This window comes from Mytilus trossulus, chromosome 9 (assembly GCF_036588685.1).
Source record: "Mytilus trossulus isolate FHL-02 chromosome 9, PNRI_Mtr1.1.1.hap1, whole genome shotgun sequence".
Classification (NCBI taxonomy): domain Eukaryota; kingdom Metazoa; phylum Mollusca; class Bivalvia; order Mytilida; family Mytilidae; genus Mytilus; species Mytilus trossulus.
Genome location: NC_086381.1, coordinates 7,411,888 through 7,431,456, shown reverse-complemented (window position 1 = coordinate 7,431,456; position 19,569 = coordinate 7,411,888). Strand labels below are relative to the sequence as shown.

General features: G+C 31.1%; 1 protein-coding gene across 9 annotated transcripts in view; it reads left to right on the top strand.

The window, feature by feature from the left end:
* Nucleotides 1–19,569, top strand: part of LOC134685047 (myotubularin-related protein 13-like) — a 64,030-nt gene that overhangs the window by 13,420 nt on the left and 31,041 nt on the right. For all 9 annotated transcript variants that reach the window (XM_063544424.1, XM_063544422.1, XM_063544420.1 and 6 more), the window contains exons 2-17: nucleotides 2,667–2,752; nucleotides 6,994–7,254; nucleotides 7,778–7,880; nucleotides 8,516–8,632; nucleotides 8,985–9,117; nucleotides 9,665–9,773; nucleotides 11,002–11,115; nucleotides 12,827–12,907; nucleotides 13,433–13,546; nucleotides 13,988–14,116; nucleotides 14,336–14,434; nucleotides 15,059–15,213; nucleotides 16,121–16,286; nucleotides 17,768–17,917; nucleotides 18,429–18,497; nucleotides 18,789–18,965. In XM_063544424.1, the coding sequence (XP_063400494.1) occupies nucleotides 2,667–2,752; nucleotides 6,994–7,254; nucleotides 7,778–7,880; nucleotides 8,516–8,632; nucleotides 8,985–9,117; nucleotides 9,665–9,773; nucleotides 11,002–11,115; nucleotides 12,827–12,907; nucleotides 13,433–13,546; nucleotides 13,988–14,116; nucleotides 14,336–14,434; nucleotides 15,059–15,213; nucleotides 16,121–16,286; nucleotides 17,768–17,917; nucleotides 18,429–18,497; nucleotides 18,789–18,965 (2,063 nt within the window). The remainder of the gene's footprint in view (nucleotides 1–2,666; nucleotides 2,753–6,993; nucleotides 7,255–7,777; nucleotides 7,881–8,515; nucleotides 8,633–8,984; nucleotides 9,118–9,664; nucleotides 9,774–11,001; nucleotides 11,116–12,826; nucleotides 12,908–13,432; nucleotides 13,547–13,987; nucleotides 14,117–14,335; nucleotides 14,435–15,058; nucleotides 15,214–16,120; nucleotides 16,287–17,767; nucleotides 17,918–18,428; nucleotides 18,498–18,788; nucleotides 18,966–19,569) is intronic.

The following is a 19,569-nucleotide window of genomic DNA, read 5'->3' as shown; positions in this document are numbered from 1 at the left end:
GGATATTTTCATGCTGTTTGTTTACAATTAATCTTCCTTGATCTAACATGTTAATTATTTCTAGAGAATATATTTTCCATATGGAACAATTCTTTCATGTTATTGTAGGAATGTAGTTAAGATATCTTTGAATCACTGATTGTAGAGCAATTTTGTAGCAGCTCTGATTCTGTGTGCATTCTTTTCACATGTCTTATTGTTGTTTTTTTTTTAATACAGATTCAGAAACTGTAACATTCAAATTCATTAATTATATGGTGCTATCTGTTATTGTGAAAATTGAAAACAAGATAACTGTCGCAAATTTTTTTTTAGATTAAGACAGCACAATTTGTATGCAGTATTTCTACTTAAATCAAAATAGTCGTTAAAACAGAGTTTGTGTCAATTGACTGACATTAACAATAAATACAAGCAATATTGAATTAACAAAATTAACATTGTTATACAACTTTTCATTATATATAAGGCTAAGAAATATACAAATATATACTACTAGATATGAAATATGTTCAAATCCTTAAATATACTTCCTGTTTATAAACTACATCATCAAATAAATGGAATGAGTTTTTATTATTGATAAGTATCACAAGACAACAATTTTATAAAATACAAATGTACTAGTATATATATTAGTATTTTAAAGGAATAGTTGTTACTAGTCTAAACAGTTTCTGGGTAAAATCATTACATACATGTATAATGTTTTTAATCTAGACAACACATCTAGTTAACTTTCAGTGGCTGATCCAGCACTTCTAAACGGGAGGGGACCCACTGACTGACCTAAGGGGTTGGGGGAGGAAGTGCTCCAGTCATGCTTCAGTGATTTCCTATATTATTTAACTAAATTCACACGAAAAAGGGTACATAGTACACACATGTATACGTAGGGCAAGGACAGTTTTGAGTTATCTGGTGTGGAGTAAAAAAGTATTTTTTATTGAAAATCATCAACAGATTTAGTTACATACATGTATGACCTACATGTATAATATGAGTAATATACATGATATACATGTAGGAAATACAAACATCTGTGAATTTGAATGATTTCGATTTGAATATTATTAACATATAACCTGGACTAGTTCCATTCTAAATATTGTGATAGAATTTGTGGTATTTTAAGAATGCTACAATAATTAAGCATCAAATATCCTTCCTACTGAGAAGTTTTAACTAATTAGAAATGGAAGTGGTGTATAGACAGTCGACTGATCAACTGATTAATGTATAGGGTGAAGAACGTATCTATGCTTTTTTCATCAAGTTTAGAAGTAGTAGTCTAAGAGGTTTCTACTAATGCCTGTCAGGCCTGTCAGTAGAGTAATTGAAAATTAATATTGAAGTTTTCCTGACTTTTGAAGTATATGCATTTGTGATTACAGTTTTAAACATATACACAATTGTATAATCACTCAAGTAATTGAGACTTTAAGATCTGACGTCACATGGATGAACATTTAGAATTTAGACTATTTGCTTTGGCAAATCACAAAAATTGGAATCCACAAAAATAAATGTATTAACAGTGCAGATTTATACTAGTTTGTACTTTACTTCCAATGAAACTATATACATTGCACTATGTATCAACTTAACAAGCTATATAAATAGGGATTCTCTGTTTATTACTTTATAAGTTGCAGATTCTTATCTCTTTTCCTCAAATGGGATTTTGATTAAATTTTTATCAAGGTTTTAATAACCATTTTGATATTTCTAATAAAATTAAATTTTTACGAAGTTAAATTTAGAAAAGACAATTTTAGTCAACATTGATGGAGAGTGCATTTTACATGTTGTTTAAATGTTAAGTTATTCAGTGTATTTTACTATTTATGTAAATATCTGTCATTATAGAATTATGTTATTCTACAAAAATAATATTTACAAATATCACAACTTGCTTGTTACACTCTATTTCTAACAACATGCATATATATATATGTATGTTTGTTTCTGCTCACCTGGCCCAAAACTAACTTTTTTCCTCACTCATATACTTTGTTAATTAATAGCCAGTTAGAAGTTTAAATGGGTAAAAAAGAGTCAGCCAGATTAAGTCTACAAAACCAGTCAATTTGACCAAAATCTTCAGTCTACTTCATAAATGAGTTATTGTCCTTAAAGGACTAGTTTTTCTGGTTTTTTGTGTTTTTTGCCTCAGGTATCAAGTTAAGATTGGCGTTTTAAATTTGAAAATTTAACTGTCTCGAGTGGATAAATATCGTATTACACTTGATGCAGAGGTAGAATCTATATATATGTAATGCATATTATAAAGAAAGTTTTAAAAACAAATATGATCAGAAAAACAAGGTCTGCAAATACATGAAATAGGTCAGCATTGATGAAATTGTCAGTAGACTTCTTTTAAATATGAGTTATTGCCCTTACATGACAATTTATTTTTCATTGTGTGTTTTTGGAATAAAACTGTAGAAGATGGAGAGAAAAACTGAAACATGAAAAAATTAAAGGGTTAAAAGATAATTTTGTTTTCATGAATTATATCTAATGACTAGATTCTAGTCTCGAATGTTTGAGAGTGTCCATTGTTGAAGATGCACATAGGTGAGCAACACCAGCTTTAAGAGTCTCTAGCTACATGACAATTATACATCAAATTGCTTCTAACATTGTATTTATATTTGTAGGAGGTGGACAAAGTGTAGGAAAGATTATACAGAGATTTCCTGAGAAAGAATGGGATGATTGTCCATTTACGCAGGGTATAGAACTAGTAAGTACATTGGCATACTTGAAAGAGTGTACATTTACACAAGGTAGAAAACTGGTAGGTACAATGATGTATGAAGTAGATAGATTGTCAATTAACACAGGTAGAATTGGTTAGTACAATGACATACAAGTATGACTGTCCAGTTACACATGGTATAGAAATGGTCAGTAACTGAGTACAATGACATACAAGTATGACTGTCCAGTTACACATGGTATAGAAATGGTCAGTAACTGAGTACAATGACATACAAGTATGACTGTCCAGTTACACATGGTATAGAAATGGTCAGTAACTGAGTACAATGACATACAAGTATGACTGTCCAGTTACACATGGTATAGAAATGGTCAGTAACTGAGTACAATGACATACAAGTATGACTGTCCAGTTACACATGGTATAGAAATGGTCAGTAACTGAGTACAATGACATACAAGTATGACTGTCCAGTTACACATGGTATAGAAATGGTCAGTAACTGAGTACAATGACATACAAGTATGACTGTCCAGTTACACATGGTATAGAAATGGTCAGTAACTGAGTACAATGACATACAAGTTTGACTGTCCAGTTACACATGGTATAGAAATGGTCAGTAACTGAGTACATTGACATACAAGTATGACTGTCCAGTTACACATGGTATAGAAATGGTCAGTAACTGAGTACAATGACATACAAGTTTGACTGTCCAGTTACACATGGTATAGAAATAGTCAGTAACTGAGTACAATGACATACAAGTATGACTGTCCAGTTACACATGGTATAGAAATGGTCAGTAACTGAGTACAATGACATACAAGTATGACTGTCCAGTTACACATGGTATAGAAATGGTCAGTAACTGAGTACAATGACATACAAGTATGATTGTCCAGTTACACATGGTATAGAAATGGTCAGTTACTGAGTACAATGACATACAAGTATGACTGTCCAGTTACACATGGTATAGAAATGGTCAGTAACTGAGTACAATGACATACAAGTATGACTGTCCAGTTACACATGGTATAGAAATGGTCAGTAACTGAGTACAATGACATACAAGTATGACTGTCCAGTTACACATGGTATAGAAATGGTCAGTAACTGAGTACAATGACATACAAGTATGACTGTCCAGTTACACATGGTATAGAAATGGTCAGTAACTGAGTACAATGACATACAAGTATGACTGTCCAGTTACACATGGTATAGAAATGTTCAGTAACTGAGTACAATGACATACAAGTATGACTGTCCAGTTACACATGGTATAGAAATGGTCAGTAACTGAGTACAATGACATACAAGTATGACTGTCCAGTTACACATGGTATAGAAATGGTCAGTTACTGAGTACAATGACATAGTGAGAAGATTGACAATTTACATGGTATAGAACTTGTGAGTACAATGCAATGTTTGTAAATATGTATGAGTACAATACAGCAAATATTTCCCATGCACACATGGCATAGTGCTGCTAGTACAAATTATGAAATATCAAGACCAATAATGATTTTAAACATTCAACTTATGTAATCTGTACTTGGAAGGCTTTAAATTAACATAGGACATGGTAATTTTAATTTTAATGCACACAGGGACTGGGTATTCCCCTGCCTCCTTATTAAAATATCCATGTAATCATCTAAGTATACGGAAGTTGAGAGGGAAGTCTGCAGTATAAAATCAGAAAACCATACTGAACAACCCCCCTCCTGGATCTGCCTCTGAGAGTTCTCACTTTGATTTTCTACTGATGAGTGATGAGGCGACTTACATTGTTCTCACCCCTCACACCATAATCTTGTATTGTGATAAAAGTGTGTTTTTATGTACCACCCCTCTTCACCCTAACAATGTAATGATGGTAATTATCACTAATTGGTTGTGAAGAAATATGGCTGTTCGCCATTTAGAGTTTACTTACCTACAGTTTACAGGTGCTCAATTTAAATTGTCTGTTACAAAAGTTCTGCCAATTTAAATGATTGTTTAGGTTCCATGGAGGATTATTTTGGAAAAGATGTACATATTATATGAATATTTAAGCAAATAAACACAATATGTAAATTTGAAGTCAAATTATGAAATACAATTTTAAAATCAAATATATGTGTTGGTCTTTTTCGAATGAAGTTGAGATTATTCTGAAATTAGACTTCGGTTGATTTCCAATGATGGTTGTTTATATTGCTGTTGAAATATCTGAGTAAATATATGAAATATGGTTGATTTTGAAATGAAGAGTGGGATGTACAAAAACCAACTTAACCCCTTCCCCATAGCATCTGTCTATGTAAACAACACCTGTCACACATACATGTAATTACTTCATTCTACTCTCCCTACTGTAGATGAAGATGTTTCGATTGATTTAATGAATATATATACAAATTTCAGATGTACGGATAAACATTTGGTCATAATTTATTATTGTCCATTTCTTAAATAAAACTTTATAAGAAATATTCATAATATCTTACTATAATAGTCTTACGTTAAGGACTTTGAACAAAAAATTAAACCTCCTAGAATTTGGTAATACTTAGCATTGCTTACTAAATAAGGCTTTAACTGCACCCTCTGTTTAAATGACTGGGAAAAGGCACTTAAAGTTAAAGTGATAATGATGCTGTACTTTGAAAGAAGCTTGTCAAAACTTGAATACTAAGACAAGTCATGTCCATAAAGTCCTTGTCATATTTATTGTTTGAAAGGATACAATCTTGTTGTACTTAGGTTGAAATTTATTTGAATTAACTTCAAATATTATTGCTCAAAGACATAAAAATATGCACCTAGAGTCCAAGACTGTTGGGTAGTTGGTTATTCATTGATAAAGAAATTTAACTTTTTTATAAATTATAGTCTTTTTTTTAGTGTATTTAAGAAAAAACAGTATCATCCGGATCATTATTTCTTCCATCATGTATAAATTTAGCTCACAATCTTCCCACATAACTCATTCATCTACTTACTGTTACATAAGGACATTTTAAAGTATGGAAGGAAATTTTAAAGTATTTATCTATAATTTGATTTAGTTACTAATCAGATAAATGATATCCGTGCTTTACCTAAATAAAGAACTGATCAATGGAGAAATCACTGATGATCCAATACATGTCATTTCATGTGGTCACTTCATATTTGAAAGGTACATTTTACTGATAATATATCTAGATTATCTATGGATTCATTTTAGGGGAAATATAGTGTAGAATTCTTATCCAGTTAATATACAAAATGAAATATTGTATAAAAATAGAGGCAGATGAATGAATATAGTATTTGTCTATCCTTAGTTACATGGTGGTAATTTGTTAAGAGCACCACATGACCTTTTGACATTTAGATGCATTTTTATGGATATTAAAACACATTTATGGCTCCATTTTCTTTAAATTAGGATTTTCTTTGTTTGAAACCAGAGGCTGTATAAAGTACCACTTAAAATATCTTTTAAAACTGCACTTACTTTATATTTGACCACAAAATACATTCACTTTTGTACGGTTTTGACATTTTTGGATCAAGAGTTATACTCTTTTCTAAAAAAAATCAATGTTTTGAAACAGAAAATAAGGGTCAATGGTTGCTTTAGGCATTTTCCTTTTCAAAAATAGTGACCCTTGATAAATCAGATGGTTTTGGGCTTCCTGATGGTAACTAGAGTACCACTTGACATGAAATCTTTTTAGATTTTAACAACTTGTCACGAAAAACAGGTCATATTTGATATATACAGCATGACATGTAATGATTTTGGCACTATATTATATCATTATAGTTTCTACATAAATCATTAAAAGTACAAAATTCACCAATTTTTTTACATGTATATTGTTTATATATGACAAAAGATCATGTGATGTCTGTTGTAAATCAAAACAAGAAATGAAGCATTTTACATGAAATAAACAAGGAATAAAAAGTATATATTTGAAAATATGACTGTAAGAGACCTTCTTCAGTAGTCAAGGTTGTTAAACACCACATTCCTTTGTCTATAAATAGAAGTATAACAATCTTAAATGAGTTATGTAAAAATATGTTTTACATTATATGGCAGTGATAGGATTTATCTAGAAATGTATGCAACAAATCTGTGGTGTGTCTGTATTTATTTTCATATTAACATGTGTTACTTAAAAGTGATATTATCTATGTAGAAAGGTAGACAGAACTCTATATTTACTCCATGTTATTATGAATACATCATTGTGTTTCTCTTGTAGTTTTGTCAGCCATCAGGATGGAAGCTGTCACCACAAAGATGTCCGCCAGAGTTCTTTATCGCTGTCCTGACAGACATGGATGCAGACCGCCATTATTGTGCGTGTCTGTCATTCTCAGAGTCTGTCTCCGTAACACTCCCACGACCAGATGAGGACGGAGATGCAGATGAAACAGAAAATGCCATAACTCAACAATCTCTAATGTTCTCAACAAAATGTCTAGTTCTAATATCAAGACTGGATTACTTTGAAACATTTAGGGTGAGGTTTCTCAATATAAACTTGTACATGATGCTTTATAAAAAAAGTATTAATACCTTTTTTGGGGGAAATTGATTGCTGTTATTTATAACTCACAGTCAGTTTTAGAACATAAGCCATAAGGTACATGTGTTTGTAAATACAAAATGTATATGTTTAGAGGGTTCAGATATAAGTTCAGATATTTTAGAATTCAACAAAATGAAAAAAAATCAACCAATAGCAACCATTATATGTTTATGGTTATCTGTTGTCATCAGTTTCTATACTTTATAAACCCATTCCTCCAAACAAAAATTCACATTAGGTTTATTAGAAAGAATAGACACATCATGGATGAACATCTTGTAATGTCTTTATTAGAGTTTTCCTTATCATGGCTTATGCTAGCTATAGTTTTCAAAATTCTAATAATCAAATTTACATTGAAATAAAAGCATTTAATAGAAAATAGTAAATGAACATGGTCACAATTAAAATCAGCTTATTTTTTGTAAGATGTATTTTATGAATTTGTTTTCAGAACTGCCTAGGAATCATATACACAGCCTATGTAGACAGACTTGATGCTCAGTTAGAGGTTTTGGTGGGGAACATTATAGGGAGTGTTTATGTCCCTCCCCCAGGTATGATATTGGCAGATGTTGCTGAAATGTTTTGAGTATTACTTTCTTTACAATTATCCATCTAAAAAAAGAGATGTGGTATGATTGCCAAAGAGACTATCCTTTGAAGACATTAGAATAAAAGATGTGACAAATTACAGAAATGGTCTTCTACAAAAACTCAGAAAATAATATGTGAAATAATTGGGAATAAAAAAACCAACAGCAAATTTCAACTACAGCAGTAAAAGAAAAACACTTAAAAGTAGAGAGCAACCAATGACAACCACTAGACTACAGACTCCTTGCTACCCATAATGAACTATGTCATGCACTCACATTTGATTGAATCTCTGTGATGACTGCTATAATTGCTGTTTTGAAAGATATCTCTTAACATGACTTTTGTGAGAAGAAAATAACACCAAGGTTTAGCCTCGGCTGCAAATATGTCAAATCTTCTATTTTCTCTTGTATGTACACATCAACAAATTTAAAAAAAATTGCAAAATTAAGTTACTGGGAATTCAGGTAGAAAAAACTAATGACAGATGTAGTATAAAATCACATTACATTATTAAATTCTTTTAGTCAGTAAGAAAATAGTTGAAAGATGTGATGAATATTACTGACTGTATATAATGCTGTTTTTCCAGGTGGACCACAGATAAGATTTTCAATAGGTGCCGGAGACAGACAAGCTTTACAACCTAAACTTAACAGTGGTTTACCTTCATCTAGAAATTGTGTAGCATTGTTATTTCAACAATTAGGTAAAATCTTTTATGATAAACTTGGAATTTATCAGGATATGACATAGTTAAAAAAATTATATAAATGAGGAAATATAATAATTAAGATTTAAATGGAATGTAGAAATTTTTTACAACTGGTTCCTCACTATAAAATATACCACATCAATTTTTCTAGAAACAATTCAAATTTTGCCCATATTGTATATGACAACACAAATGAATTTTATATTATAGAAAAGATATTAAGAATGTTTCAATCATAAGACTTGTAAACAAAATAATGTGAAAAAATTCAATTTTATTGAATATTGTGAATACATTCCAACTGAAGTGACCCTCTAGTAATTTATAATCTATTTTCTCATTCCAGGGATCCAGAACACATTGGTGTTATTTTGTGCTGCTTTGACTGACCACAAGATTTTATTTCATTCCCAGAGTTTTTCTCGATTAACTGATTCTTGTCAAGCAATAGTAGTACTTCATTATCCTCTCAGATTTAGGTAAATATCAGTACAGGGAATTGATATCAAAGATAGCTTATGCTTAAGTTGGTTGTTATCAAACATTAAAATAAGAAGATGTGGCATGGTTAACATTGAGACCAAATGACACAGAAATTTACAACTAGAGGAGACTGTACAGCCTTCAAAAATGACAAAACCCATATAACGTAGTTAGCTATAAAAGGCTTGAAATATAAAATGTTAAAAAAAAACAATGAACAGATACAAAATTATATACACATATTTTTTTATTTTTTTGTGTGCATGCACATGACACCCTGATCTTAATTGTATACACTTGTCTTGGATATTGTCAAGATAATTTTCTTTAGTGCAAATAAAACAATTATAAGGACTTACTATAGTCCAACAAGTGATATAGTCAAATGCAAGTAAATTATGAAAACAATCTTTTGTTTGCATTAAACAAAGGTAATAGCGAAATAATTATTTACCAGAGAAGGCTTTAAGAACAGGATATTTAAAAAAAAAACTATGATTGAAATATATGTTCTGTTTTATTGACCAATTGTTTATGTTTCAGTTATGTATATATACCAATATTACCAGCTCATCTTGTGGAAGTACTAAGTTCACCAACCCCATTCATGGCAGGCATCCACTCTTCATTAGCTGATGAAACTGCTGAATTTGTAAGTTTTTACCCTATAGATTGTGGTGTATAGTTCCCAAGGTAGATAACTCCACCAGTTTTTACCCTATAGATTGTGGTGTATAGTTCCCAAGGTAGATAACTCCACCAACTTTTACCCTATAGATTGTGGTGTATAGTTCCCAAGGTAGATAACTCCACCAGCTTTTACCCTATAGATTGTGGTGTATAGTTCCCAAGGTAGATAACTCCACCAACTTTTACCTTATAGATTGTGGTGTATAGTTCCCAAGGTAGATAACTCCACCAGCTTTTACCCTATAGATTGTGGTGTATAGTTCCCAAGGTAGATAACTCCACCAACTTTTACCCTATAGATTGTGGTGTATAGTTCCCAAGGTAGATAACTCCACCAGCCTTTACCCTATAGATTGTGGTGTATAGTTCCCAAGGTAGATAACTCCACCAGCTTTTACCCTATAGATTGTGGTGTATAGTTCCCAAGGTAGATAACTCCACCAGCTTTTACCCTATAGATTGTGGTGTATAGTTCCCAAGGTAGATAACTCCACCAACTTTTACCCTATAGATTGTGGTGTATAGTTCCCAAGGTAGATAACTCCACCAGCTTTTACCCTATAGATTGTGGTGTATAGTTCCCAAGGTAGATAACTCCACCAGCTTTTACCCTATAGATTGTGGTGTATAGTTTCCAAGGTAGATAACTCCACCAGCTTTTACCCTATAGATTGTGTTGTATAGTTCCCAAGGTAGATAACTCCACCAACTGAACTAATTTAAGTAATGGTTAAATGAGATTTATCATGCATTTCACAGTTTTCATGAGAATTATGATTAGGTTGGAGATTATTGGCTGTGTATTAATTTTATACAAAGCATATTCTTTGCTTAAGCAATCCACAATGAAATGGACTATCTGATTGCTTGAATTTCTTGAATGGGAGTAAAAAAGAAGTGTGAAGACCTAGGTATGGACAACCTTCAGAAGGAGCATATCATTAGTATATGTCAGTAGAATGTCTATAAAGATTGACTTATTCCACTAAAACAGGTTTAAAGTTTTAGGAACTCTTTTAGATGAAGTTTGGTAATGTCATACAAATAAGACTAAAAAAAAAACCTGTCCTGTCCATATTTTTGGCAATAATAGAAATATTGCAAAGGTCTCTGAAGTTACAGTATATTTACTTATATCTTTTGTCTATTTCAGTTGGACGATAATTACTTATATCTTTTGTCTATTTCAGTTGGACGTGATCATTGTGGATTTAGACGGAGGAAGTATCAAGATTCCTGAATGTGTAAATATTCCCATGATACCTGAACCAATACTCACTAGGACCAAGAAGTCACTTCATTTGGTAATGGTTTATTAAATGTTAACCTCATTTTTAACTTTAGTCTATCTTGTTTTTATTAATATGTTTTACATAAACCTATTTTCTGTTTGAGTTTCTGGCTAAGTAAACAATATCTTGGAGTATCTAGTTTATGTCACACCTCAACAAAGTTGTGGAGGTGAGAGCTAAGCTGTTGGTAAAGTTTACTATTAAGATTATGATGAACTACTGTTGTATAAGCATTCCCACTGAGGTTATTTGACCTTGCCCCTTCCTCCATTGTCAATTAGTTTTGAAACTTGTCCATAAAATATATTGTAGCAAGGCATAGCTCTATGTCAACAGTTTATTCTTATAATAAGGTATTTTCACTGTATTTAACCCTAAAAGTGTTATAGGTTAAAAATTTTTAGGTACACTGAGCATGAAGGCAAACTTAATTTTCTGTAAAATTAAAAGAGATAAAAGTGAAATGAATAAAAAAAATGAATAATTTGTAAATTTTATTTTTAGAGAATACTTCAATTCTCATTCTCAATTTTATTCAAATCCTGAAATTTTTTGGAATTGCTAGGATATTTTTTTTTACTTCTCATATTTTATAAAGAGAAAATAGCATTTAAAATTAGAATTGCATGATAAATCAAATAAATTTGATCCTGTATTGCTTCATTTAGGCTTTGTCCCTTATTTTTAAGAATCTATTTCTTATGTAAAAGCAGAACACAGTACACATATTTGGAATTGAAAAAATATATTCATATGTTATATCCCCACCAGACATTTCTAGAGTAATTCATTTAAAACCAATAAACAGGTTTCTGCTGTTGATAATTGTATACCTGAAAGTGAGGTAAATATTGTTTAATAAATGTTTTGAAGAATAAAAGGCACCCAATTAACAAAAAAATCAGCATGTATTGTCAAAACACTTCTGTGCATTACAATATGAATTCTTTTCATATTCTTCGATTTTTAAACAGATTTTGAAACATTTCTCTGCTTTATGTGAATCAAAAATCTGCTGTATTTTAGTCGAGTGTTTTTGAATCGTCTTCTGAAGAAGTCAATGTGTGCTTGAAATGAATGTTAATTTGAAGTTGAAACTTTTGATATTATAAAGCTTTTGATGAATGTGGTATAATGCATATTTCTTCTTTAAAAGTCTGCTGTTTTCTCAAATGATATTTGCCATGGAAAGTCTGTAAAACCAGCTGGAAATCAAATATTTGCTCAATTATTTCAACTCTAAAGCTTATCATAAATAGCTTAATCTATTGTCATGCTGAAATGATAATAAACACAACTTTATCTTTTTGAGTATGTCATCTCAGATGGTTTATCATACATGTAAAAGCTTGAGTTTTATATTTGTAAATAGCGAATGAGAACATATGTTTAAAAAAGATATGTAATAAAAAATATACTATAAATTTTTGTTAGGCATCAAATGCTTTCCATCTTGCATGTTTCAGTTATTTTTAGTCTGTTATAATAGGATCTAATAATTCTTTATATTCCATTTCATATACCTTGAAATACATGTTTGTGTCTTCCTATACAAAGTATAGTTCAATATCTTATAGTTAACTTTATTTACTTTTTCAGAACTTCTTTCCAAACATGTATAGGCTTTAGTGTTATGGAGGGAATTTGTAATCTGTGTTCCTTGTAAACTGTTATTCAAGCTTTTTCACTACTTTATAATATATATATATATATTTGATTTCAGATTTTAAACATGGATTTATTTAATGCTGACAAGGCGTTCCCTCCATCCCCTCCCAAGAAACAGATCAGTAGTGACATGAAGGTATTGCTTATAGCTGTAGGAAAGTTTGTTGTACAATAAAAAGATCAAGACAGAATTATTGTCCAGAAAAGTGTTCAATTTTAATGAGGTCACTTTAAATGCAGTCCATTAATGCTAAACACTCTTGCATGAGTTAATGTACAAATAAACCAAAATAGGAAAAACAAGATCAGAAATAAAATAAGAAAAATTTGCAAAATTCAATTTTGCTTTTGATCTTTACCGGAATTACCTATCTTCAAAACATTGACTCTCTGTATGTTCTAGTAAAAGAATATCCATATTAGGGTTTTAATGCAAAGATTCAGGATATTGGGTATTTTTTCAGATTCAATTATCAGAAGGATTTTCTAAAAGTTAAATAAACCAAAAATTTCCTTTCAGTCCTACTCAGTGAAAAACATTGCAATGGGAAAAACAACAGAGAAAGCATATAGATATCATTATCGCTATAAGATATGGAATAAATTAAGTATTTTTTAATTTAGATGTTTCATATGTTTAATAATATATTTTTATTTTCAGGACAAGGAAATTCGAGCAGTATTTATTCGCCTATTTGCTGAGTTATTGACGGGGTACAGAACATGTCTCACGGTGATCAGGATACATCCAGAACCATTCATCACTTTTCATAAGGTCAGATAATAGTCAATTAGGAAAAGGTCAAATTTATAACACGTTTATATGGGTATTGTTGGAGCAAAATTTACAAAATAAAGTTAAATTATGATGAATTTTATACACAACATACAATTTATACTACAGCCCAATTATTTCAAAAGGTACTTTCCTCAGCAATAAGTAAAATATAATACCAGATGATATCTTTTTGCCAAACACAAATTAAGATATAAAAAAAAAGAAAAAGGATTCCTGTACCTTGATAAAAACAAACTCTATGTACCCCTCACTATGTAAAAAGACACCCTTGTAGATTTGCTAAAAAGAGCAGACTAATGCTGCTACAAGGTACCACTCACACCTGTAAATTGGAAAGGAAGTAATATAAGTTGTAAAACTTGTTTCCCAATCCACTATGAATAAATATGTTGAAACTAACCTATATTTCTCTTTCAGGCCAATTTCCTGAGTAACCGAGGTTTTATAGAAGATGATTTTCTAGTACGAGTTTTAGATTGTATGGCTTTTGGTGGATTTGTGCAAGAAAGAGGTCCACCATATCGTGTCTGTGATATTTTTGATGAGGTTAGTATATTGAAAGGGAGACATATAAAAGTAGTGACCATTTGTGTTCAGGAAAAAAGCTTTTCTCACTATAATGTTGAGCTTTAATCTTGTTTGTACATGTAAATGATGAAAACAAAGAATGCTTCATGTAAATGATACACTTGAAATATAAGATCAAATTGTAACACTGAATCAGACACCTAAACCTGTTTTAACCAAATTTGATTTTAATTTTAGATCTATGCAAATATACAAGATTTATTAACAGAAGAAAGATCTGATCCAAACAAAATGTTAGAAAACATTAAAGAGTTAGCAAAACAGCTGTATACAAATGTGAGTACTTATAAATTACTGGTAAGAATGATAAGAAAAACATTAAAGACTTGGTTGAAGACAGATGCATACAACTAGAAGAACACATAATCAATACTGGTTCATGTGGAGATTTAAAGTGACCAAGACTTTGGACAATTAGATGACAAATAGAGTCATATATTGACCCACCTTGTAATAAACTTTGAAATGTAACAAAAAATTGAAATTTAAAAAAAACCTTCTTTAAAGAGAAAGAACAAGACATTATATATTTTGTTGTGTATTACTTAAACAAGTTTATAAATACCATATTGTGCTATAAATAAAAAACATCTCCTGGTGATTTTCAAATCCATAACAAATCCATGGTAAAAAACTAACACAAACTTATATTAATGTGAGATCAGAATTAGTTTCAAGCAACCATAAAACTTGAAATAATCATTGGATAATTGGGATACTGTGAAAATATTTTTAACATATTTTTAACACATGTTAAGTTGGTTGAAGTATGCATTTTAGTTTCAAAAATTAGTAGTAACTCAGGCTGACTGGCTAGCTTCAAACATTTCATACATATTGAAATTTTTTAAAAAGTTTATAAAATATTTATATAGTATACCATTGTTTAAATGTTTGTAGGAATATCCTAATCCTCAACCATACGTCCAGAAAGTGCCAAAACCAACAGAGGAAGCCTACAAGAGAATACATCAACCACAGTTCCCATACCTAGACTGGTTACATGTCCAGGAAGTTATTGACGAGGGCATTGCTAAAAACAATCTGAAATCTAAGTAAGGAATTATCTATAATACTAAAATTACGAAGTCCAATTTTTCAGCCGTCATCACGTAAAAACGACGAATCAAAGATTTCAACTTTATATATCACTAATATAGTACAAAGGTGTAGATTGAAAATTACACCACTCCAGGCCCTTTTGTTTTCCACGTAATTAATATTGCCAATAATTAAGAAGTTCTGGGTCGAGTCCGATACCGATACCAATAGTATATTCACCTGTTACCTATTACCTAATCTGTACGTTCCGCATCTGACAGGCACACCACCAAACGGTGTATTCAGGGTTAATATGCTATATACACGGGTCATAATCACAGGGTTGACACTACTAAATTGTCAAATAGCTACCTATTGTAGTATTTTAATCAGTAAGAGTTCGACGGGTTCAAACAGAAAGATTTGAAAGCAGAGAAAAACTGTGTATCTTATAATCGGCATGACTTTATCAGATGACAATACTAATACTATAATTAGGCTTGCGCATAGTTATATACCTTAATTCAGTCACGGACCCGCGATATCACGGGTGTGTTCTAGTATTACATTAAAAATATTAAGTCATAGTTCGTGATCTTATAGTCAAACATTACTAAGTTGCAAAATTCTGGAATTATCAACTATAAAATAAAAAAGTCGGCAAGCTCTATTGATAATTTTTTGTTGCCAGATGCATGCAAAGTATATTTGTATTAGAATGAGAGATTCATTAAAACTTTATAAAGTTTACCTCATTGCTGTTAAATTTTAAATTGTGACAAATTGATCTGTTATTTTGATATTGGTTTAAAGTGTCCTGGTAATTTATCATCATTAATTTTTTTCTTACTTAGCTTCACAGTAATAAGGCTCATTTAGCTTATGAAGTATTTTGTTAAGAAAGTTTTTCATTATTAACAGATTTAGTAATATGAGACCACATCAGTTACGGATAGTCCCTATAGGTCCCCCCTCAGCCACACTGACAGAAAGACAGAGGATGGTAGATAACAATGCCAGAAGGCTTGAAGTCCTCAGGAATTGTGTTAATTTTATATTTGAAAATAAGATCTCAGATGGCAGAATTGTAAGTTTTTAAAATCATGTTACAATGTAAATTATCTGTTATAATGTAAATAATATATTACAATGTAAATTATCTATTAGATGTAAATAATATATTACAATGTAAATTATCTATTACAATGTAAATAATTTATTACAATGTAGATAGTTTATTACAATGTAAATTATCTATTACAATTTTAATTATCCACCACTATTTAAACTATCTGTTTCTGCAGTCATAAGATGATAGTTATCAAAGGTACCAGGATTATAATTTAGTACGCCAGACGCGCGTTTCGTCTACATAAGACTCATCAGTGACGCTCATATCAAAATATTTATAAAGCCAAACAAGAAAAAAGTTGAAGAGCATTGAGGATCCAAAAGTCCAAAAAGTTGTGCCAAATACGTCTAAGGTAATCTATGCCTGGGATAAGAAAATCCTTAGTTTTTCGGTAAATTCAAAGTTTTGTAAACAGGAAATTTATAAATTGACCGCATTAATGATATTCATGTCAACACCGAAGTGTTCACTACTGGGCTGGTGATACCCTCGGGGACGAAACGTCCACCAGCAGTGGCATCGACCCAGTGGTGTAAATAGTTATCAAAGGTACCAGGATTATAATTTAGTACACCAGACGCGCGTTTCGTCTACATAAGACTCATCAGTGACGCTCATATCAAAATATTTATAAAGCCAAACAAGTAAAAAGTTGAAGAGCATTGAGGATCCAAAAGTCCAAAAAGTTGTGCCAAATACAGCTAAGGTAATCTATGCCTGGGATAAGAAAATCATTAGTTTTTCGGTAAAAAGTACCCCTTGTAGTTGCTGTAATTTTATTTTCACCACAAAAAAGAAAAGAAAACAAGTTAACACAAGATTAAAAGGAGAACACATGATCAATGAAATATTCAACCAGCAAAAAGCAATGGCTAAATAATTTTGACTCTTTAAATACTGTAAATTCAGAAATTATTGCGTGCATTTATTATTGCGATTTTGTCATTTTAGGCTCAAATGCGATTTTAATTTTTACGATTTTGAGAAAAATCCTGTTAAATTCATATAAAATATTTCAAAGTGCGAGTTTAAATTATTGCGTTTACAACTCAGTCGCATTTTTCGCAATAATAAAAACCTCGCATTAATTGCTGAATTTGCAGTACCAAATTACACTCAAAGTCTACTGTGGATTCATTTATAATATTTTCGTGGGTACCAATTTTCGTGGATTGCGAAAATCTCACATATTGGAAGATATTTGAATTCGTTGATTTGGAAAAGTTTGCATGCATTCCTTTGGAAAATTTGTATTTCGTTGAACATTTAAATTCGTGATTCCCCTGTTCCCACAAAATCCACGAAAATTGGTATCCAACGAATATTAATGAATACACAGTATATGAATGAATGAAAAATTTACATAGACATGACACTTTAAGGCAAGATTTGTTACAGAGATTGCAGCCATAATTAATATTTTTTTAACATTACAGATATTTCCAGCAGTATTGAGGGCACTGAAGAGTAGAGTAGCTAGAATTGCTTTAACACAGGAACTAAGCTATCATATACGTAGTAATAGGGCTATGTTAGAACATCAACAATTTGATCTGGTGGTCAAGTTACTTAACTGTGCTTTACAGGTAGGTTATTATAACAACATGACTAATTGATTGAATGTTCATGGTACTTAACTGCTTTGAAGAAGCATAGGTGTTTTGGCATCCTTTTGGCATCCTTTTGGGTTTTATTCTGGTTGTATAAGCATTACGATCAGAATAATCAATATATGGATAACAGTGCAAGTTTAAGATATTTTTTGGCCAAATTTGAATAATAATTCAAAATATCTATCAGTAGAATATTCTTAACCAAAACAAAATATATCTATGAGCTGATAGACAAAAAACTTGTTATGTTTGTCAGTAGTTAAAGAGAGTGTCTTTTCCTATTGGAAATGAGTAAAAGGAAATCCTGGTAAAAGTAAATGAACCAGTAACTGTAAAATACTTTGCAAATGTTGAAAAAAGTAATAGTTTTGTTAACCAAACTTTCATTTAAAAAGTTTGCTGTTATTTCATGGAACATTATACATTAATACACTTTGTGTATTATGAAATTAGAGAGTAACCTCTTCACATTGATTTATTACAGAATGATTCTAATATGGATGAGAATGGTGTGGCAGCAGCCATATTACCTCTGGCCACCTCCTTCTGTAGGGTAAGTATTGTACTAATTTACATTGAGTGTTCATTATTTCTTTAGAAATTCTGATTTTACAGTTTATAAAAAAATATCTTGTATCACACAAGATTATATAAGTCTAAAGATGCACATGTGAACTTGTTTCCTTCAAATTAATGGTGCCTGATTTTATAAAGGTTTAGATTCTCAATTATATTCAGAATCTTAATCAGGTTTCTTTTGATTGCTCTAATAATATATGCAGATTATACATTTTTATTTTTATTGGAGCAAATACTTTTATTACAAATATGTATTTCTTTACAGAAATTATGCACTGGAGTGATACAGTTTGCCTATACCTGTGTCCAGGAGCATGCTGTGTGGGCCACTCTACAGTTCTGGGAGGCTGCATTCTACCAGGACGTACAAAAACAAATCAGACAGCTGTATGCTCCTCATTATGAAGAAGTTAAAGATGGAGCATGTAGTCCATCAACACATGTAAGTCACCAATATACTGTGGATTCATTATTATTTGTTGGATACCAATTTTCATGTTTTTAATGGGCAAACGTGTTCAAAGAACTACAAATTTTCTCCAAGTTTTCTGCAAGTTTTCCTCATTCCACGAAAATTGTTACCCACGAAAATGAGTGCAACCGCAGTAAATGTAGATCAGTGGGGGATCCAGAACTTTTCACAAGAAGGGGGCCCACTCCAGTCATGCTCCAGTGATTCCCTATATTATCAAGCAAATTTTTCCTACAAAAGGGGACCCCTCTGGATCCGCCTATGAAGATTAAGATAATCTCAATCAGTAGGGTGTAAATTGTCTTATTTAAGTCTTTATACAAGTTCAATCATTCAATGTTCTATTAGAGATCATAGATTATAGTTAAGGCCCAAGAAAGCTATCTTAGGTAAGAAGTAAAATCATTCATTTAATATTTCCTAAAGAGCAGAACATGGACAATTTTCAAATTCCTGCATCTTTTTGTGTCACAATACTTATGTTATTTCACAGTATGAAAAAAGTAAAAACACAAAAATACTGAACTTCGAGGAAAATTCAAAAAGGAAAGTCCCAAATCAAATGGCAAATTCA